At 37.7% G+C, this 24,843-nt stretch overlaps 1 protein-coding gene and 1 long non-coding RNA gene across 6 annotated transcripts in view; both read left to right on the top strand.

The window, feature by feature from the left end:
• The first annotated feature begins 932 nt into the window (after positions 1-932).
• Positions 933-12,840, top strand: LOC125655825 (uncharacterized). Of its 5 annotated transcripts, none has more exons than XR_008797065.1 (5): positions 933-1,842; positions 3,320-3,464; positions 5,014-5,109; positions 6,132-6,408; positions 11,345-12,840. It is a non-coding gene; the product is annotated as an uncharacterized LOC125655825 (long non-coding RNA). The 5 variants fall into 5 exon arrangements; XR_008797064.1 differs by lacking the exon at positions 5,014-5,109 and having other exon boundaries at positions 936-1,249; positions 1,611-1,842; XR_008797062.1 differs by lacking the exon at positions 3,320-3,464 and having other exon boundaries at positions 934-1,842.
• A 3,031-nt stretch (positions 12,841-15,871) lies between these two features.
• Positions 15,872-24,843, top strand: part of LOC130048704 (uncharacterized) — a 161,728-nt gene continuing 152,756 nt past the window's right edge. The window contains 6 exon segments of the mRNA XM_056145736.1: positions 15,872-15,936; positions 16,461-17,020; positions 18,286-19,043; positions 19,467-20,377; positions 20,657-21,120; positions 21,631-21,804. Coding sequence (XP_056001711.1) covers positions 15,872-15,936; positions 16,461-17,020; positions 18,286-19,043; positions 19,467-20,377; positions 20,657-21,120; positions 21,631-21,804 — 2,932 coding nt within the window.

The raw sequence follows: 24,843 nt of genomic DNA, 5'->3' as shown, positions 1-24,843 counted from the left end.
TAATATGTGCAAAATTATTGAATTAGCGTTATTCCCCAAAATGTTAAAAAACAAACAAATGTGGACGCATTTTCCTTATAGCATGGTTTACATATCATTTTTTCTGTTTATATTAGTAGAGTAACATCTGTTATAGTTATTCATGGGGAAAAATCCATACCTTTCCTTAATAATTTCAAATCTATAGCTTCCAGATTATGTATACCCCCATCAAAAACTGAAGTCTGGCACCATACAGCTGAGCTATTTAAATCACTCGGGATTAAAATTGTACGTAATTTCATGAAAAGACACAGATAATGATTCCTTATCACCTTGGTAAAATGTTTGTCAAAATAAAGGAAATCTATCGCATTATGGACTTGATAAATAATTGAATGAAAACAGAGTTATTGTCCTTGGATTCAATATTTTGAAACATGTCATTGACTTTTCAAATATAACTAAGAATTTTGAAATATTTTATGGCTAACAAGATTTTTCACAATAACTATTGAAAAAGATTCCAACAAAATTTATGTTCCTATCATTAAATTATTGACTTTGCAAAATCCTATGACGTCACACGAGTGTGGAACTACGTTAATGTGTTGCTAAGAAAAAAACAGTTCATTCTTCAAAACATTTCCATGTATTTGGATATCTCACATGCAGAATGTCCAGTCTTGTATATACCCTTGCTTTATAGCTGATATTGTGAGAACAGAGAAAAGTCGGGCAGTAGAGGGGGGAACCTAGCTTATAATACCCTGTAAAGATGCAGAAGAAAGTTTGTGTGACTGTATGCTACACCGGTATTGAGTTTATTTCATGATATTTAGACCTCCAATAAACGTAAACTTTTCATTATAACACAACATAAAGCACACTGTCACTACAGATTATTTACATTTAAAATTGTAAACAAAGGGCGGCCATTTTGAACTTAGGGTCGCAGGGACGCTATTTAAAAAATCCTATAATATAGAAAAACGATGCAGAAATTTAACACATGCATGATTTTTTAAATTCAGACGTTTGTGAAACAATTTACACGCAAAATAAATTATATATCTATAAAAGTATGTTTTCCCATAAATCCTCTCCTGATCGCTGATTGGTTGTAATTTTCGGCGGGCAAATTTGATTGTTGTTTGTGAGAGAAAACCTAGCGTGACTCAAATGGAACCATGTCATGTTTTGATTGAATGGAAGATCCAAAGATTTTTCTGAGAATAGGAGACGTCTACTGTTGTTGGACATCATTCAGGTATGTCTTTTAGAGGGTATTGAGTAAACATTTCTGGAACTTTTTAAAACAATCTTCCATTATGCATTCTCACTGAATATTTTAGTATGAATCTGTCCATAGCCAATACTGGCAATTGCCGTCTCATTTAAACGATTTTTGACGGGATATCATGTTATCTCTGACTGTACAAATTTTCCTTTTCTCATAAAAGAGCAATGATATTTAATATTCATTTCATAATCACAACAGAACACATCAAAACATGCTTGATATTCACCTTTTAGAATTTTAAATACAAAACAAAATTAAAAAATATCCTGTCCCGATTCGGAAACAGGACGTTATCTAACCTATTCTTTCTCTCTATATATCATTGTAGGTATTTCCGGTGTTGACTTGAAACATTTTCATTCACGATGTTGCGGATTCATCATTGCATTTGCATGGGGTAGTGCATATGTTGTGTGTGGCCTTCTAAACGATAAATCTATGGATTAAAGGATGAACATGTCGATGCAGGAATATTCATTCTAATGATAAGGAAATACGAAATGCAAGGACAACCTCCAAGCATGCAGTATGCCTTATACAAACAATGATGGGATGTTCCAGTAAGTGATGAAAGGTTTTACATATAACGTTTGATTTTGTGTTGTGATTACAAGGTCCTTATATAGATCTAGTTTATGTGAAATTTGAAATGGTTTTGCATTGTAGTCTTTGAGAAATTTAGTGGGGGGGGGGGGGGGATTATTAGAGGGCTAAGCCCTCTCACGGCCCGAAGGGCCGTGAGAGCGGAGCTCTCCCTATAGGTAACACGTATATACATGTTTAAAACGAAAATATAGGAAAATAATGAAAAATTAAACCATACCTATGGAACTTGAAAAGTTTGGTACTAATGGCGTCGATTCGAATATTAGCGCGTGGACATGTATTCCTCCATTTTGAATCTCGTCTACCCTAGTTCACGTCGTTCTGAGATGTTACACATAAAATCCGTAAAAGCATGTAAATCTTATTTTCTTAATCATATATAATCACTCCAAGATTAACGCCATGTTTTTTTGTTGTGGTTCAAACACTTTGTTTGTAAACTTGCTAAATAACGACGCTGAATATGACGTCACAATGTACTGTTTACATCAATTGCGTTATATTTCCCGCGTTCAATATATAGGCGGATCAAATGTCCAAAATTAGGATGCTTTGATACAGCTCCGTCCGCGTGCTAACTTCGAGTTGTTTTTGTCCTGTTTTGGATATAGATACTAATGTCAAAACTTTTTTGCTTCGCCCTCAAACACGGTCACGCCGTAAAACATATTACGTATAATACGTACTGTATACAGTAATGTATGTAGGAACCAAATGATATTACGACTATTGCATATTAGCCATACAAATATCTACAAACTATTTCCAGGGGGGGGGGATTATTACGTATAATACGTACTGTATACAGTAATGTATGTAGGAACCAAATGATATTACGACTATTGCATATTAGCCATACAAATATCTACAAACTATTTCCAGTTAACCATCCGAATTTTTTAGTCCTAGAAATAGTTTCTATTCTCAATTATGGTGCAGCATCAAATTAAAGATGAGAAGTAAATCCTGTGCCAATCCCTCAGCATTAGAAGTGAAAGGCACAGGTGTTTTAGGCATGATATTAAAACCAAAGGCCCCATATCACGGTAGGTATTGGCACGATAAAGAACCCTCACTGCTACACAGCTAAGTTAAGGCTAATCCCCCCAAATGTCTCAGTGCTGTACATAAATGTACCTTCAAGTTGAGCAATGCACTTCACACCATACAATATCACAATGAAAAAGTAAATCACAACGCACAGGGCTATATATTCATATCATTGGGAAAATGTTGCAATATTTTAGCTGTATTGACCAAGGCTATCAAGTTCTAAGCTGTATACAAATTTGTTTAAAATTTTCTGTCATATGATATATTTTTCTCTTTGGTATTGTAACAATTTCAAATTTTCAGTATACAACATGTGCAAAGATATTATTCATATAATTGATTGATTGATGTTTTCCGTCACACTCAACAATTTTTCAGTTATATGGTGGCACCCAGTTTTTATTGGTGGAAGAGAGAACCCAGATACAATGTACCTGGGAAGAGACCATCGACCTTCCGAAAGTAAACTGGGAAACTTTCTCACTTAACGGCATGAGCGGGATTGGAACCCTCGCCAACAGAGGTGAGAGGCCACGTGATTTTGAGCTCGATGCTCTAACCACTCGGCCATGGAGGCCCCTTATTATTCATATGATATTATGCCGTTGAAATCACCCATAATCTATACATATAGTTTGTATTAATCCGAAATATTTGACGTTTTCCTGGCTTTTGATATTTACTGTGCCAGGAAAATGTCAGAACCGGCACCATTACGTAAACTGGAATCGTTTTATTGATTAATTATGAGTTTAACGTTAAATTCGACTCCAAAGTATTTAAAATCAGCCCGAGAATGCCGCCTCCAAAAGGAGGCGGTGAATTTCCAGTTTACGTAATGGAGCCGGTTCTGACGTTTTCCTGGCACGGTAAATATCAAAATCATAAAAAAGCCAGAAAAACATCAGATACTTTGGACTAAGTGTGTATATGCTCATTGTATGTAAATAATGCAAAGGTTCAAGGACGTCTGCTAAATTACTATAATATTAAAAGTATTTCACCCCTCCCTCTACATAATAGAGACCCACTTTATTAGATACAATAGAGAAAAGAACAAAATTCAGATTTTATAAACTGTATTAATTTTACTTATAATATTAACATAAATTAAGTGTCCATTTTCATCATTTCAGGAAAAAAAAGTTTTGTTTGTAGTAAGTGTCATTCACTTCAATGCAGTCTTCAATACAGTTCCACATTTTTTGACATACTGTAGTTCAATTTTTATTTGCCCCACAATACAATAAAATTACTCTGTTGTTTCAGTCAGGTCTATAAAATTAGACATTTTTCATCTTTTATAAAATAAAGGCTCTAAGGGGGTACTCTACAGCATGATAATGGCTGTCCTTTTAAACCATGTATGAAAATATAAATATTAGCAATATATGTCTTCTCCTTTTGGTTTTCATTGCCTAGCTGAGTAACTTAGTGGGTTAGCATGTCGACTGATGTGCTGTACATCACGGGTAGGAATTTGACAGGGGTTTTAATATTTTTTTTCCTCGATTACTTTTTACTAAAACAGCATTTTTTGACTAAAGAAAGTAAATTTAAAAGTTTTCAATTTCAGAATGTACATATCCTCCATTTTAATCCTCATCAAATTTCTCTGGTGTAGCATTCCTTCTTAATTGACACCCATCTGTTGACAAAAATAACTTTTGTCATCAATGTCTTTTCTCATGAAAATAAAATCCACCACCCAACCTACATTTTTTTGGTGACCCTGGATATTAATTAATCTACTCACTTGCTATTGTCTAACTAACTGATGAATTTAGGTACTCGAATGCATTGAGTTAGACCACTAGAAAGGTAGTAGTTCTGAAATCTAACACATAAACTGGTGTATAGTCATAATGATCTTGGTGGCCTCTGGTCAAATAATGTGTCCTGTATTATATAATTTTCTTTGAAATTGTCAGATGTCTGCTAGTTTTTTATGTAATCATGTGCATATAGATAAACACATATGCATTTATAAACAATGCCACATGTACACAAAATAAATCTAATTAAAATTACTGTACCAAAAACACTACCAGCAATAAAATTTGCTATTTTAGAATCCTGAAATGATCTTGTACATGTAAATGCATGCAGTGGTGGATCCAGGATTTGTTAAAGGGGGGATAGGGCTCCAGGCTTTTGAGGCTTTTTAGGTAACTTGTAAGGTTTATTCTAGTTATAAATACATGTACAACATAATATAATTATTATATGATAATAAGTAATGGATTTGCTTATCTTCATGTGCTTGTATATATATATATATATATATATAATGTCAAATCCTATACCACTATTTCTTTTATTAGCTCACTTGAACTGAAAGCTCAAGTGAGCTTTTCTGATCGACTGTTGTCCTTCATCTGTCCATCTGTAAACTCTTTACATTTTTACATCCTTGGGTGAAGGGCTTTCAAGTTTGTTCAAATGAAGGGTCATGTCCCCTTCGAAGGGGAAATAATCATGAAAATGCAAAAAATAGGGTGGGGTCATTTAAAAGTCTTCTCAAGAACCACTGGGCCAGAAGAGCTGAAATTTACATGAAAGCTTCCTGACTTAGTGCAGATTTAAATTTGTTAAAATCATGGCCCCGTGGGGGGAGGGGGGGGGTGTAAGATGAGGCGACATTAGGGGATTGAAATTTTACATACAAATATATAAGGAAAATCTTCTTAATAATTACTGGGCCAGGAAAGTGGGAATTTACATGAAAGCTGTCTGGCATAGTGTAGATTCAAGTTTGTAAAAATCATTGTCCACGGGGGTAAGATGGAGCCACAGTAGGGGATCAAAATCTTGCATACAAATATATAGGGAAAATCATTAAAAATCACTTGCCAGGGAAGTTTACATTTACATGAAAGCTTCATGACATAGTGCAGATTCAATTTTGTAAAAATCAGGGTCCCTGGGAGTAGATTGGGGCCACAATAGGGATCAAAGTTTTACATGCGAATAAGAAAAATCTTAAAATATGAGCCAAGGTGACTCAGGTGAGCGATGTGGCCCATGGGTCTCTTATTAATTTTTGGTCTCAATGTGTGTGTGTTTTTAAATCAGCCACTGACAAAGTGAAGACACTTCAAGACAGAATTGAGCAAAGTAACGGTGTGTCTACTCAGTCTTGATATACCATATGTTACATAGGATTAATTTTTGTTTACTGTTTTTTTAGAACTAGATGAGCAGAAGATGCATTCCATGACTGACTCCCCATATGATATGAAAGACAGTCCATGAGAATGGAACCAACTTTCAGTGTTACAGTGGATGAACACTCCTCCTGTCACAAGTCCATCTTGATTCAGTAAAGTGGTAGTCTATTCATCAAGGAAGCAACAAGACGGATCTGGACAAGGACCATAATGACTCAAGTTTTGGTGTCAGAAGACCATTTTGATTAAACATGTTAAAAGCACCACAGAAGTAAGAAGCTAGGATACCAGTTTTATGTGAGCATACCATTTAAGGATTCATTACTGAACAGTTGAAGGATAGTCACTATGACAAGAAAATGGAACAATTGTAATGAGCATTGGGGTCCATGTATATAGAGCTTTCCACTTTTCTATTGAAAGTCATATTGATATTGTTCTGTTTATTATTTTTTCTTACCATCAAAATGCTATCACTCTTTAAGACATATTGAAACACTTTTTAGCTCACCTGAACCGAAGGTTCAAGTGAGCTTTTCTGATCACATTTTGTCCGTTGTCCATCTGTAAACTTTTCACATTTTCGACTTCTTCTCCAAAACCACTGGGCCAATTTCAACCAAACTTGGCCAAAAGCATCCTTGGGTGAAGGGCTTTCAAGTTTGTTCAAATGAAGGGCCATGTCCCTTTCAAAGGGGAGATAATTAAAAAAATGCAAAAATAGGGTGGGGTCATTTAAAAATCTTCTTCTCAAGAACCACTGGGCCAGAAGAGCTGAAAGCTTCCTGACATATTGCAGATTCACGTTTGTTCAAATCATGGCCCCGGGGATATGATGGGGCCACAAGGGGGGATCAAAGTTTTACATACAAATATGCAGGGAAAAACTTCTTCTCAATAACCACTGAGTCAGAAAAGCTGATATTTACAAGAAAACTTTCTGACATAGTGCAGATTCAAGTTTGTTCAAATCATGGCCCCTGGGGGGAAGATGGGGCCACAAGTGGGGGAGGGTCAAAGTTTTACTTACAAATATAGGAAACATCTTTAAAAATCTTCTTCTCAAGAACCATTGGGCCAAAGAAGTTGACATTTACATGAAGGTTTTCTGACGTAGTGTAGATTCAAGTTTGCAAAAAATCGTGGCCTCCAGGGGTAGTTGGGGCCATAATAGGGACTAAGGTTTTACATGCAAATATATATGGAAAGTCTTCAAATATGGGCCAAGGTGACTCAGGTGAGCGATGTGGCCCATGGGCCTTTTGTTAGTTCATAATACAATGCGTTTTGAGAAATAATCAGATATCAACCTACATACTTGAATTTTGACTCTGATCCTTGTTTTTATTACTTTTCTCTAACTTTAAATTCTAGGAACATCAAACATTTGCTAAACACTGACTTGCTTTAAAAAAATTGTTTTTGCTATTCTTAGTTACTAAATCGAAAGATACAGAGACACAAAACATTTGCTCATGAATTCACTTTTTAAAAAAATCCAGTGAGATATCAATCGAAGGGATCTGAAGACCCTTAAACCTGGCCTGGATTTCTCGAAAGAAACTTAAGTCGAAACTTGGACTTAAGTCTGAGATTTTGCTCAAATTTTGACTGCTCAAATAACACAAAAATTCAAACTTAAGTTTGAGATTTTTTCGAGAAATCCAAGCCTGGTTATTGTCCTTGAATGTCTGCAGTTTTTTTGTTTGAGTGCTAGCTCTTCTCAAATACAGTAGATGTTTTGTGACCTTGAATTCTTGTCAACTCCAGTTACCATCCCTTTAATTTTATGTTTTGACTTGAATATCTTTGATACTATGACATGTACTCAGTTTAGGTTTTCTTAATTCTGGTTCTTACTCTTTCGACCTTGAATTTAGGGTCAAAGGTCAAGGCCATACATATATTTTCTAATGTTTGCATTTTTCAAACAAATTGAGCATTTTTAAGTGAAAGTCACCTCTCTTTTACAAAGCACTATGATACAATCTCTTAGAGGTTGTGTTTAGTCCCCTACCGACAAAATGGAAGGGGACTTTAGGTTTGCACTCCGTCCGTCTGTCTGTCAGATCAGTTTTAAGCACTTTTTTCTGTTCTTACAGAATACATTTGATATTTAGTACATTACTTTGCCATAACAAGTTACAAATCTAGTTTGAATTTTATCTCAGTCCGTTGTACATCAAACTTGGTGCTCAAGTACATTGTAAGGAGTAGGTGACCTCCATTGATTTTGATGTAGCATGGTCAAAGATCAAGTGTCAAACTGGACACAGGAATATACTGTCTGCTCAATATCTTGAGAATCCTTTGTTTGACAGGCATCAAACTTAGTACACCGGTTCATCCTAAAATGTAGATGACCCTCAGTGATTTTGAAGTCACATGGTCAAAGGTCAAACTGGACTTAGGAAGATACTGACCACTCAATATCTTGAGAACTCTTTGCTTGACAGACATCAAACTTGGTACATTGGTACATCTTAAGAAGTAGATGACCCTTAGTGATCTTGAGGTCACATGGTCAAAGGTCAAACTGGAGATAGAAAGATACTGACCACTCAATATCTTGAGAACTTTTTGCTTGACAGACATCAAACTTGGTACACTGGTACATCTTAAGAAGTAGATGACCTGTAGTGATTTCGAAATCACATGGTCAAAGGTCAAACTGGAAATAGGAAGATACTGACCACTCAATATCTTGAGAACCCTTTGCTTGACAGACATCAAACTTGCTACACTGGTACATCTTAAGATAAATGACCCTTAGTGATTTTGAGGTCACATGGTCAAAGGTCAAACTGGACATAGGGAGGTACTGTCCACTCAATATCTCGAGAACCCTTTGCTTGACAGACATCAAACTTGATACACTGGTACATCTTAAGAAGTAGATGACTCCAAGGGATTTTGAGGTCACATGGTCTCTTTGCTTGACAGACATCAAACTTGGTACACTGGTACATCTTAAGAGGTAAATGACCTTTAGTGATTTTGAGGTCACATGGTCAAAGGTCAAACTGGACATAGAAAATACTGACCACTCAATATCTTGAGAACCCTTTGCTTGACAGACATCAAACTTGTCACACTGGTACAGCATAAGGAGAAGATGACCCCTAATGATTTTGAGGTCACAAGGTCAAGGGTTAAACTGGACATAGTAATATATTGTCTCCTATACTTTAAGAATTATTTGATTGATTGACACTAAACTTGGTACACTGGCAAAGCATAAGGAGTAGATGACCCATATTGATTTTTAGGTCACATGGTCAATCCACTCCTGACATAGGAAGATATTGTCTTCTCAATATTTTGAATTGGTGATACTACTGTAAAATTATATGATGCATGTGTATAACCCTTTTCAATTTTGCACCATGGGGGCATATATGTTTTATAAACATCTCTTGTTTGGATTTGAATTAAGGTAGAGATTGATAGGTTGATGCTAAAAAAATTAACCATTGAATTTTTTTTATTTTGATATATGTTTATGATGAAGCTTCGATATAAAACATAATAAAAAATCAATGTAGGTAATCGACCTTGTTTTTGAGAAATATGGCGATTTTAACAACACCTTCTTTAGTCCTTGTAAAGCGTAAAAAGTGAAGAAAAATAAGTAGAGAGCAATATACAAATAGAGCTATAACATTTTTATTGTAAAAAGGATCATAACTTGTCATATATGGTTCCAAACAACCTTTCACATAATTGTATATTACACATCAATTTCAAGTTCAGCAATCATTATTAACATGCAACAACATTACTTCAACAGAACTACATTGGCCAATTACCTTAAAACAGTGCACAATATTTGCACACAGGGTCATACCTTTGCTTAAGCTGCAAAAAAATTACCCATCAAATTTCTTATTTTATTTCATTACGTGGTCAGTCTATTAGTAAGTAAAATATATGAAAAAAAATATACACCATAATGGTGTTCAATATGGAACTAGCAAACAATTCCTAACCCCACCCCCTTTTAACAAACTACACATTTTCGTAAGAAAAAGGGTTATTAAAAGATGTTGTAAACAATCCATCAAAAACAGCTTGCTGAAATTCGAAGATTCTTTGTAATACCTTTGAAACCCCAGATTTGAAATATCTCTTAGGTCAATGAAATTTCAAGATACTATAAGTACTATCATTTATACCAAATAGAATTTTAGTGCAACCCCCCCCCCCCCCCCCCCCCCCCCCCTCAAACTTGTGAGAGCCCTATTTTTTTTCAAATCTGGCATATACATGACATCCATTTACAATTACATGCACATGTAGGAGTTATATTTTGGGCACATATGGAATACATAAATGCACAAAAAATGAAACAGCTCCAAATTGTGCGTTTATAGATGTTATTATAAAATCGCGTTGTGAAATAGCAGAGGAAAAGTGGGTTGAATACAAATTCAATTTGCCATTTTTTTCACTTACCAAACGAAATTATGATTTCGTTGTCCACGTTGAATGCATCCATCGAATTCCTCTTCTCAGAAGAAACTTTGTTTAAACTCTCAATGACTACATAAACAATATTGAAACTCGCAGCACTCGGACATTACAATCACGCTACATCAACAACTTTGTTTACGTAGCGCAGCTATGCATGGTGGTGAATTTCGTGAGGTAAAAAGTGCCATTCTGCACGGACGAAACATTTAGTCCACTATTATTACATTGACGTATTCCTAATCTAAACTATGGCCAAATTTCTATATCTTTCGTCGAGACGACCCTCTCAATCATCGATTCAGTCACAGCAACAACTTGTACTTTCGGAACCCCATTTTGTTTTTCAACTACTCTATGGCGATGTACGGAATTCCGAAAAATAATTTCACGTGAAAATACACGATTTTTACTGATCACTTGGTTGCTATCGGTCTCTACCTTAATAGTTTTGAAATTTATGTTGCAGATACATTTTTGGATTCTGTACTCATTGATGTTTGGGGAACATCTGTAAAGATCCCAATTGAGAATTATATAATAATTTATTTTCATAGAAATTAGGTTTGTGTGAAGGACAGTCAGATATAATATGAAATTTACTGTTTTATAAGAAGTGTTAGTACACATGATGTGTTAAACAAGATACTGAGTGCTAGAATGACATTTCATTGGATTCTATGCAAAAGTATCCTATATACGAATATTGCTAGTATAAGTTCACCATCAGTATCGTTATAATTCATTGCACATCTTTTTACAGACACTAAAGAGTCGAAAGGCCCAGCTGGAGAGAGATTCCCATTTCTCGACCAAGGACAAAAAAAAAAAAAAAGATTAAAAAGGTGCTGACTAAGGAGGCAACGTCTCCAGAAGTAACGGATGATGAGGAAGCCACCCAGAGGAAGGTCTTACCATTTATATGGGAGTCATCCCTGCTGCGTAATGTTAAGTGCGACCTGGACAGAGAGTATGCTGAATCTTTGCAACTTCAATCAAAGAGACAAAAAGCCAAAGCCATTAGAAGTAGAACGGAAATGACTATGACCCCACCACCTAGGAGCATTCAAGAGTGGGCCGTTTCCTCTACTTATAAATGATGCTATTACTGTTAATAGTTATATTTAATTTCCTCATTTCCAGCTCACCTGAGCCAAAGGCTCAAGGTCACAATTAATAATATTATACCGTTATAACCAGTTTTTATACGCCCGTCTTAAGACGGGACGTATTATGGTATGGCGTTCATGTCCGTCCGTCTGTTAGCTTTTTCGTGTCCGACCCGTAACTTAAATACTACAAGGCCTAGAATCATCAAACTTTGTCTGTAGATACATCTTGGGTAGAAGGTGTGTCGCACATTAAAACCAGGTGACTGTGACTTTTCATTAAGAAGATATCCGTCTGTCCGTCCGTCTGTTCGCTTTTTCGTGTCCGACCCGTAATTTAAATACTACAAGGCCTAGAATCATCAAACTTTGTAGATACATCTTGGGTAGAGGGTGTGTCGCACATTAAAACCAGGTCACTGTGACTTTTCATTAAGAAGATATCCGTCTGTCCGTCCGTCTGTTCGCTTTTTCGTGTCCGACCCGTAATTTAAATACTACAAGGCCTAGAATCATCAAACTTTGTAGATACATCTTGGGTAGAGGGTGTGTCGCACATTAAAACCAGGTCACTGTGACTTTTCATTAAGAAGATATGGCCATATATGGCAAAAACTTGTCCGGCTCATAACTTGAAAACTATTAGACCTAGAATCACCAAAATTGGTCAACTAATGCATCTTAGGTAGAAGGTGTGTCCCATCCTACTTTAAGGTCACTGTGACATTTAATTAAGGTGATATAAAAAAAAATGTTTTAATGGGTACAATCTATACTGTTAACAATATGTGACGGGCGTATCATGTGCCGTGGCGGTGCACTTTATTATGAAATTTTGATAATGCTGTTGAAGGAGAATTGCAATTTTTCGGATGTTTATAATTGACACTGTTTAAGTACAGTATGTCTAGCATCTTAAAAAGTGTGATGACCTATATATTTCATTTGATAATTTATTAATTTTAACTTTAATAAATTGAAATAAATGCATTTTTGATACTTTTATCAGAGAATATTGCAAGTATGGAGTTACCTTGATATATTTATAGAGATTTGTTCTGCTTTAGTACTAGTGTATCAGTATTATTACATCAAGTTCATTTGTGTGAATATTATAATATTTAAGAATGAATAAAACTGTCAAATTGTGGCTTGTATTCTCTGTACAGTAGAAGGTCTTTGAGCATCAAGTTGGAAACTTGATATCAAATGCATGTATGCAGAAACCATTTGCATATCAGTAGCTTATGCATGCAGAAACTTGACGTAAACTTTGTGGAAACTTGACGTAAACCATATATAAACCAATATAGTTTATGTATGCGTAAACTTATGATAAACCATATATGCATAATGATGGTTTACGCCTGCGGAAACTTATGATAAACCATATGTATGTCAATGGTTTATGGCTGCGTAAACTCGCGGAAACTTGAGGTTTCAGCAAGTTTCCGTTGCGGAAACCATATGGATTCGTGGACACCCTAAGTTTCCGGAGTGCGGAAACTTGGCAGAAACCTTATGTATACCTAAGTTTCCGCAGTGTTTCAGCCTTGCGGAAACTGCATTTTTCATCATGTGTTACACATGATCAATTGCACGAAAAATGCGGACGAAGGTCCACACAATGGAAAATTCAAACAATTAAGCATGCAACACATTTATCAAAAACGAATTGTCACATAGCTTATATATATCAACATTTGAAGAATTTTCGCATGAACCATTCTATTCTAAAATGGTAGGTCTACGTTGGTTATCAGCCCAAAACTTTCCGACTGTCAAAATTAAACTGTCAGTGTTCTCTGCTTCTGTCGCACGTAGAACTACCACTTTAGTGTAGTCCGTGAGAAAATTCTTGAAGTTGATTTATATTATGTGACAATTTATTATTTAGAATGGTTACTGACTTGTTTGAATTTTCCTATTGTGGCGACTTTCGTTCGCATTTTCCCGTGTAATAGATCATGTGAATGTCACGTAACTCGCCATTGATATTCATAGCCCTGGGTCAGGAAATCGGATGCTAGAGTGGAGGTAAAAACCTGAAATATTTAAAATATGCAATCTTCGAAAATCTTCTTTATTAAGGAACATCTATCAAACATACTGCATATCGTTATGATGTGCAAAATTAATATCGGCGAGATTCGTCGAGGCTGGATAGTTGGACTGACGTCTCTTCCTCGACGAATAGTGCAAAGTATTCTCTCAATACTTATGCCACGATTCAATACGATACATATTACGACCACTCAGTCACAATTTCAAAAGTAAACTATTTCTAAAACCGACGAACGGTAAAATGTCTATGTAGTTCATTATTGTTTTTTTTTTCTTTTTTCACACTCGAGGCTAACAGCTATGGAGCGCCAAATTAATATAAACTCAAATAATTGAAGATATCTTCAATTATTTGAAGATATCATCAATTGAATTATTGCTCTCTTTAATTGAATTAATGCGCGCATTAAATCAATTATTGCTCTCATGAAATGAATTAATGCGCGCTTCAATTCAATTATTGCTCTCATCAATTGAATTAATGCGCGCATCAATTGAATTAATGAGAGCAATAATTGATTTAATGCACGCATTAATTCAATTATTGCTCTCTTCAATTCAATTGATGAGAGCATCAATTGAATTAATGAGAGCAATAATAGATTTGATGCGCGCATTATTTCAATTATTGCTCTCTTCAATTCAATTGATGAGAGCATTAATTTCGTAGAAATATTGCTCGCAATAATTGATTTTGAGCTCGGTATAAATAATTTGATGATATCTTTAATTCAATTGAAGATATCTTTAATTATTTACAATGCTTTTGTATAAGGAATTAATGCACGCATCAATTCTTTTAAAGAGAGCAACAATTCAATTAAAGAGATCATTAATTCAATTGTGGATATGTTGAATTGAAGATATCTTTAATTATTTAGTTGCTCTCTCTAAAGGAATTATTGCTCTCTTCAAATGAATTAAAGATATCATTAATTCAATTGAAGAGAGCAATAATTGAATTAATGCGCGCATTAAATCCATTATTGCTCTCATCAAATGAATTAATGCGCGCATCAATTCAATCATTGCTCTCATCAATTGATTTAATGCGCGCATTATATCAATTATTGCTCTCTTCAATTGAATTGTAGCGCGCATCAATTCAATTGTTGATATCATTAATTCATTTGAAGAGATCATTAATTCAATTAAAGCGCGCATCAATTCAGCAGAAGAATTAATGCTATCATCAATTCATTTAATGCGCGTGATAACTCAGAATCGAAGATATCATTAATTATTTGAAGAGATCTTTAATTAATTGTTGCGCGCATCAAATGAATTGATGATATCTTCAAATAATTGAAGATATCTTCAATTATTTGAGTTTATGTTAATTTGGCGCTCCATAAACAGCAGCGTGACCACTACGCCTTCGGGCACCATTCTGTCCCACGTGCATGTAAAAAATAATAAGTACAAATCAAGCCCAATGTGTACTACCAAACCCGATTTTACAAATTGTATCGAACCGAAGAACGAGGCAATGAGTCGAACGTTGAAACGAGTGTTTATATTGAACATAATTGATATTTCGGTGAATCGTTTTAACCCTACTTGAACAGTTGAAATTTGTAAAATTGATGACCCCCAGAGTTGGGGATTGTGTAGCTGCCGCTCTGGCACTTGGAATATATATAGTGCAGTGAGAATGCATATGTTCTTTTGAAATCCTTTCCTTTATCATTTATGGATAACCCCTCTACAACTTGAAGAAAAACTATTTATGCATATAATAGACATGTAATATTGATCAGATTGTTGATTGTGAAGCAGTCGACCAAACTTGAATTTCATGACTCTCCAGCTCTTAAGCAATACTATATGGATTATACAGTGAAAATAGAGTAAATGTTTTAAAAAAAATTCCATTTCTGAACATCTAGGAAACAAACTAGGCACTTCTGGAGCATGGAAGTCTCGATCAAAATTCTGAAATTTATATGCAGCTGGGTCAACAGTCTGATTTGGATTGTATGGCGGGGTCATGAGAATTATATTGTGAATATGCACTAATATTAATTTTTTTTAAAAACATCTAGGAAATCAAACCATAATGTGTAGTTGCATATATAGTTACATTGAGTATAGTGGTCTGTGTTAAAATTGTAGAAATGATTGCCCTTGAGTTGGAGTTCAGAGCTGAGCTTTGGGGAACATACAGTGAAAATAAGGACACGTAGGCCTAAAGTTAGAAGAATTGAGTGTGTTATGACAATGAACAATGTAAAATTCATAACTCCGGAGTTAGTAGTTCTGGCTTCAGGATGGTAATATCTGGCTCATAAACTGAAGATACAGTGGTCCTGTAGAAATAATACCATCCTTAACTTTCCACAAAAGTTGCAAATGACCACATAGTGTGTTGTGATCTAGAATCAAAGATTACAAAGTGTTCCTACAACCAGAAACTTGTTTTTGGAGCCTTTTCTAAATACTGTTTTATGTTTTCTGTCTATTGATATATACAAATTAAGAAAATGATTTTAGTTTAAACGAGGAAGAGAAAAAGAGTTGTCAGGACCACAGCTTAGTAATTGCTTGAGCAACTTATATATTTGGTACAAAGATTAATTATCAGAATCATAAGAAATAAACATCCATTTTTATTTATTAGGACATCCAATTTTCAGAGTTTTACAGATGCACATTTACACCATTTCACAGCACTTCTGATTCATATTTAATTTTTGTGATACCCAGATGGCTGTTAAGGCCCAAAAATCTCTTTGTTATTTCATATTCACATAAGTTTTCTATCAATTTAGTTCAATCCCAGAATACCACAACTGCCGATCTCGACACAACCACATCGTCTTCAGACGACTTAACCACTGTAAGTGAAAGCACAGATGTTACAACAACGGAGACACCGGACAACGTAACAACAGTGAGTGAAACCACAGATGTTACAACAACGGAGGTACCAGACAACGTAACAACAGTGAGTGAAACCACATATATTACAACAACGGAGACTCCGGACAACGTAACAACAGTGAGTGAAACCACAGATGTTACAACAACGGAAACAGCGGACAACGTAACAACAGTGAGTGAAACCACAGTTGTTACAACAACGGAAACAGCGGACAACGTAACAACAGTGAGTGAAACCACAGTTGTTACAACAACGGAGGTACCAGACAACGTAACAACAGTGAGTGAAACCACAGATATTACAACAACGGAGACACCGGACAACGTAACAACAGTGAGTGAAACCACAGATGTTACTACTTTGATGACGGAAACTACGACAGGTATTTCATTAATTAGCTGATCAGATTACAATTAATTTGAAAAGTAAAACTTTCCTTCATTACTAGTACATGAATATAGTCAGAAATCTGGAAATCACTAGGGTGTTTACGTTTTGGATGTTTTAAGAACACAATCATGTCCAGCATTCACACAACTACTTTTATTTAATAGACATATAATTCTGAGTTTGATAATAGCAATAATTATCACATTCAGTGATTAAATTCCTATCAAATTTTGACTGGCTTGGTTAACTAAAATTGCTGGAACTATAAGAATGATATAAACTTTTTTTGGAAATTTAATATGATTGGATCATTGAAATAAAAGATGCCTTGCCTCCCTAGAAAGTCTTATTCAGAACAAGTTATTCTCACAATAGTTTCTGTTAATCCAGTGCATGCTGCTCAGTGATTTTTTTGGGGCCAAAATGCCACCGATATTCGGCTGTTTCCCCTCACTAAAATTAGCTATTTTTCCCCGATTATATATATATGTTTTTCCCAATTTCAAATCTAGGAAAATTAGGCTACTTAAAAAAAAGTTACCGTATATTGCTGACATAGAGTAAATACGTTTTTTTTCTTCTTCAGTTTTATTCTCCAAACCACTGCACATGCAAAAGGTTTTGTAAAGAATATTTAAAACAATAGAGGCATCCATATAAGCAGATATGCAGCGAAGTATATAGTTTCCAGATACACATTAAGCCATTGTTGACAATTTAGTTTGACCGCCATTATATGTAGGGTCAGGCTAATAACAGGAAGTGGTCAACAGTATAGGGTTTTACTAAAATCCGAAAAATACAAACAGGAGAGACATTCTGGAAACTTGATTATTAATATAACATTTACAAGATTATGGGTACAAATGCTGGTGAATTAATAATTTATTATTTTGTTGATGAAATTAGACAATAAGTATTTCTTAGAAAAAAAGTAAATAATATATATACAAGGTGTGACTTCCAATACACATTTAATGTTAAATAATGATTTATTGTATGATTTTAAATCAGATCTGAAATAAACTTCAAACCAAAAAATGTTATTTGATTATTTTATGCATCTTTACCATTTTAATTTACTATGGAATGATTTTTCCCAATTTGAGGAAAATGTCGCTAATTTTTCCCAATTCAAAAGGAGGGATGGTAGTTTGAAAAACAAAAAAAAAATCACTGACTCCTCAAAGTGTAATGAACAGTCCATTACTTTAAGAGCCATTCCATGATAAAAGTCATGCATGCTTTCTTTCACAGCTGAAGCCGCAGACACCACAACACAAGCTGCAGACACCACAACACAAGCTGCAGACACCACAACGCAAGCTGCCGACACCACAACGCAAACCGCAGACACCACAACGCAGGACGACACCACAACGCAAGCCGCAGACACCACAACGCAAGCTGCAGACACCACAACACAAGCCGAAGACACTACAACGCAAGCTGCAGACACCACAACGCAAGCACCAACCACCACCACACAAGCTGCAGACACCACAACACAAGCTGCAGACACCACAGCGCAAGTTGCAGACACCACAACTCAAGCTGCAGACATCACAACGCAAGTTGCCGACACCACAACACAAGCCGCAGACACCACAACACAAGCCACTGTCACCAAAACACAAGCCGCTGTCACCACAACACAAGCCGAAGACACCACAACGCAAGTTGCCGACACCACAACGCAAGCTGCCGACACCACAACGCAAGCTACAGACACCACAATGCAAGCGGCCGACACCACCACACAAGCTGTTGACACCACAACACAAGCTGCAGACACCACAACACAAGCCGCCGACACCACTGCACAACCCGCAGACACCACAACACAAGCTGCAAAGACCACAACACAGGCAATAGACATCACAACACAGGCTGCAGGCACCACAACACAGGCGGCAGACACCACAACACAGGCGGCAGATACCACAACACAGGCTGCAGATACCACAATACAAGCTGCTGTTACCACAACACAAGCTGCAACCACCACAACACAAGCACCAACCACCACAACACAAGCACTAACCACCACAACACAAGCACCAACCACCACAACACAAGCACCAACCACCACAACACAAGCACCAACCACCACAACACAAGTACCAACCACCACAACACAAGCACCAACCACCACAACACAAGCACCAACCACCACAACACAAGCACTAAACACCACAACACAAGCACCAACCACCACAACACAAGCACCAACCACAACACAAGCACCAACCACCACAACACAAGCACCAACCACCACAACACAAGCACCAACCACCACAACACAAGCACCAACCACCACAACACAAGCACTAACCACCACAACACAAGCACCAACCACCACAACACAAGCACCAACCAACACAACACAAGCACCAACCACCACAACACAAGCTGCAACCACCACAACACAAGCACCAACCACCACAACACAAGCACCAACCACCACAACACAAGCACCAACCACCACAACACAAGCACCAACCACCACAACACAAGCACCAACCACCACAACACAAGCACCAACCACCACAACACAAGCACCAACCACCACAACACAAGCTGCAACCACCACAACACAAGCACCAAACACCACAACACAAGCTGCAACCACCACAACACAAGCACCAACCACCACAACACAAGCACCAACCACCACAACACAAGCTGCAACCACCACAACACAAGCTGCAACCACCACAACACAAGCTGCAACCACCACAACACAAGCTGCAACCACCACAACACAAGCACCAACCACCACAACACAAGCACCAACCACCACAACACAAGCACTAACCACCACAACACAAGCACCAACCACCACAACACAAGCTGCAACCACCACAACACAAGCACCAACCACCACAACACAAGCTGCAACCACCACAACACAAGCACCAACCACCACAACACAAGCACCAACCACCATAACACAAGCACCAACCACCACAACACAAGCACCAACCACCACAACACAAGCACCAACCACCACAACACAAGCACTAAACACCACAACACAAGCACCAACCACCACAACACAAGCACCAACCACCACAACACAAGCTGCAACCACCACAACACAAGCACCAACCACCACAACACAAGCACCAACCACCACAACACAAGCTGCAACCACCACAACACAAGCACCAACCACCACAACACAAGCACCAACCACCACAACACAAGCACCAACCACCACAACACAAGCACCAACCACCACAACACAAGCACCAACCACCACAACACAAGCACCAACCACCACAACACAAGCACCAACCACCACAACACAAGCACTAAACACCACAACACAAGCACCAACCACCACAACACAAGCTGCAACCACCACAACACAAGCTGCAACCACCACAACACAAGCACCAACCACCACAACACAAGCACCAACCACCACAACACAAGCACCAACCACCACAACACAAGCACCAACCACCACAACACAAGCACCAACCACCACAACACAAGCACCAACCACCACAACACAAGCACCAACCACCACAACACAAGCACCAACCACCACAACACAAGCACTAAACACCACAACACAAGCACCAACCACCACAACACAAGCTGCAACCACCACAACACAAGCTGCAACCACCACAACACAAGCACCAACCACCACAACACAAGCACCAACCACCACAACACAAGCTGCAACCACCACAACACAAGCACCAACCACCACAACACAAGCACCAACCACCACAACACAAGCACCAACCACCACAACACAAGCACCAACCACCACAACACAAGCACCAACCACCACAACACAAGCTGCAACCACCACAACACAAGCACCAACAACCACAACACAAGCACCAACCACCACAATACAAGCACCAACCACCACAACACAAGCACCAACCACCACAACACAAGCACCAACCACCACAACACAAGCACCAACCACCACAACACAAGCACCAACCACCACAGAAAATGTATGTGCTAGTGTCACGTGTCAAAATGGTGGCGTGTGCATTCAAATGGATGGCAAAGGTGTTTGCCGTTGTGATGGAAACTATACAGGAGACCGGTGTCAATACGGTATTATATTTATTGTATGTATTTGGCAAATGTATGTTTTTATACATTTTATTTAGCCAAATTAATCTGATATAACTTAATATAATCTGGCACAAATGTAGGAAGACAGGAAAATGTGTCAAGGACTGATTGGACATAACATATAACTCAAAACAAGCTCCAACCACCACAAAACACACACACATATCACTTTTTCTCACACATACAAACCAAAATTAGGTTGCAGTGCATTTGGATAGCTTAATTAATTCTCTTTATACTTTGAAATGTGAACAGCATCCGTATCGTACACTAGTACGTCGGAAGTGAGGTGTTACTAGATAAAGTGTGGTAACAAAACAACTGATACTCCACTGTAGACGCATACTGAATTGTGACAATTGGATGGACATAAAGTCCTCATCAAATTTCTTTGGAATACATGTATTTTGATACAGCCTAAGACAAAAATAAAATATATACAATGCATTATATCAATTGTGACATTAGTTTTCTGTCTTCTGCATTCAGCTATAGCGGGATATACTTCATGGTCCACGTGGAGGGCATGTGATCAGGATTGTGGAGATGGTATCCAATTGAGGACACGCAACTGCACTGACGTCACAGGAGCAAACCGGGGCATGGACTGCGGAAATAATCTGCAAGAGGAAAAGGCATGCGTAGGTCTACCAAAATGTGTTGGTGAGTATAGTGATGAAGGGTTGTACATTTGTATCATCATGATTATAATGTATGTGTTATGTCCGCTTGGTTCATGCAGCAGTGCCTTTGATATTAAAAAAAATTAAGGATAAAAATTTTTTTGAAAGAAGGGATTGTGAATTTTTAATTGAATGGTATTCAGGGTCAATGTACTCCTAATGAGAATGATATTAGATCCAAAATAAATCTTTTCTATCCAACTCGAAAAGTTGGGGGCTGTTATGTCTGCATTCTCTCTGGTCTATCCCTGTTTTCCCCCCACAGAGCTGTTGTTAGGTCGCTGAGAAAGCGGGTATAATGTATTCACATACTTCTTTACATTTATTTCACACAAACTTTACAAACCCCAGCACCCAATATAATAATCAACCCCAGTCCCCAGTATAATAATTAACCCAGTTCTCAGTATAATAATTAACCCAGTCCCCAGTATAATAATCAACCCCAGCCCCCAGTATGATAATTAACCCTTGTCCCGAAAATAATTATGAACCCAGTCCCCAATATAATAATCAACTCCAATCTCCAGTATGATAATTAACCCCAGTCCCCCATATAATCTACCCAAGTCTCCAATATAATAACCAACCCTAGTCCACGGTATAATAATCAACCCCAGTCCCCGGTATAATAATCAACCCCAGTCCCCAGTATAATAATTAATCCCAGTCCCCAGTATGATAATCAACCCCAGTCCCCGGTATAATAATGAACCCCAGTCCCCGGTATAATAATCAACCCCAGCCTCCAGTATATTAATTAACCCCAGTCCCCAGTATAATAATCACTCCAGTATAATAATCAACACAAGTTCCCAGTATAATAATCAACCCTTGTCCCCAGAATAATAATTATACCCCCCCCCCCCGCAACAAGTTGTGTGTGTGTGTGTGTGGGGGGGGTATACTGGAATCAGGTTTTCCGTCTGTCTTTCCGTCCGTCCGTCCGTCTGTAGACGAAATGGTTTCCGGGCTCTAAAGCATTATCCTTTCCACCTACCGTCACCATATCATATATATGGACTATCCATGCGATGAAGATGTTCCCTATCGATTTTGGGGTCAAAAGGTCAAAGGTCAAGCGCACTGAACATCGAAGTAGGAATATGGTTTCCGGGCTCTAAAGCGTTATCCTTTCCACCTACAGTCACCATATCATACATATGGACTACCCATGGGATGAAGATGTTCCCTATCGAAGTAGCAATATGGTTCGGTTTGTCATGCCATTTGTTTTTTACACTCAGAAAAGAGGTAGTTTATACCTATTACCAACACCCTTTGGGAGATTGGGGTAAGCGGGGGCTATTCTTAGTGAGCATTGCTCACAGTACCTCTTGTGAAACCCGTCCCCAATATAATAATCAACTCCAATCTCCAGTATAATAATTAACCCAGTCCCCAGTATTATAATCAACCCAGTCCACAGTATAAAAGTCAACCCAGTCTCCAGTATAATAATCAACCCCAGTCCCCAGTATAATAATTAACCCCAGTCCCCAGTATAATAAACAACTCCAGTCCCCAGTATAATATTCAACCCCAGTCTCCAATATAATAACCAACCCTAGTCTCAGGTATGATAATCAACCCCAGCCCCCAGTATAATAATCAACCCCAGTCTCCAGCATGATAATCAACCCCAGTATAATAATCAACCCTAGTCCCCAGTATAATAAACACTCCAGTATAATAATCAACCCCAGTCCCCAGTATAGTAATCAATCAAGTCCCCAGAATAATAAACAACCCAGTTCCCTGTATGATAATGAACCCCAGTCCACCAGTATAATAATTAACCCCTGTCCTTGTTATGATAATCAACCCCAGCCCCCAGTATGATAATCAACCCCAGTCCCCAGTATAATAAACAACCCAGTTCCCTGTATGATAATAAACCATAGCCCCTAGTATAATAAACAACCCAGTCCCCTGTATGATAATAAACACCAGTCCACCAGTATAATAATTAACCCCAGTCTCCAGTATAATAATTAACCCCAGTCTCCCAGTATAAAAGTCAACCCCAGTCTCCAGTATAATAATTAACCCCAGTCCCCAGTATGATAATTAATCCCAGTCACCAGTACAATAATCAACCCCAGCCCCCAGTACAATAATCAACCCCTGTCTCCAGTATAATAATCAACCCCAGTCCCCAGTATAGTAATCAACCCAGTCCCCAGTATAATAAACAACCCAGTCCCCTGTATGATAATGAACCCCGGTCCACCGGTATAATAATTAACTCCAGTCCTTGTTATGATAATCAACCCCAGTCCCCAGTATGATAATCAACCCCAGTCTCCAGTATAATAATCAACCCAGTCCGCTGTATGATAATCAACCCCAGTCTCCAGTATGATAATCAACCCCAGTCTCCAGTATAATAATCAACCCAGTCCGCTGTATGATAATCAACCCCAGTCTCCAGTATGATAATCAACCCCAGTCTCCAGTATAATAATCAACCCAGTCCGCTGTATGATAATCAACCCCAGTCTCCAGTATAATAATCAATCCCAGTCCCCAGTATGATAATTAACCCCAGCCTCCAGTTTAACCCAGTATAATAATCAACCCCAGTCCCCAGTATAATAATCAACACAATCTCCCAGTATGATAATCAACCCAAGAGCCCAGTATAATAATCAACCCCAGTCTCCAGTATAATAATCAACCCAGTCCCCAGTATGATAATAAACCCCAGTCCACCAGTATAATAATTAACTCCAGTCCTTTTTATGATAATCAACCCCAGTCCCCAGTATAATAATTAATCCCTGTCCCCAGTATGATAATCAACCCCAGTCTCCAGTATAATAATCAACCTCAGTCCCCAGTATAATAATTAATCCCAGTCCCCAGTATGATAATTAACCCTAGCCTCCAGTATAATAATCAACCACAGCCCCCAGTATAATAATCAAACCCAATCTCCCAGTTTGATAATCAACCCCAGAGCCCAGTATAATAATCAACCCCAATCCCCAGTATAATAATTAATCCCAGTCCCCAG

The sequence above is a fragment of the Ostrea edulis genome, chromosome 7 (assembly GCF_947568905.1).
Source record: "Ostrea edulis chromosome 7, xbOstEdul1.1, whole genome shotgun sequence".
NCBI classification, from domain to species: domain Eukaryota; kingdom Metazoa; phylum Mollusca; class Bivalvia; order Ostreida; family Ostreidae; genus Ostrea; species Ostrea edulis.
Note: the sequence above shows the minus strand (reverse complement) of the source record. Positions and strands in the feature narration are given on the sequence as shown.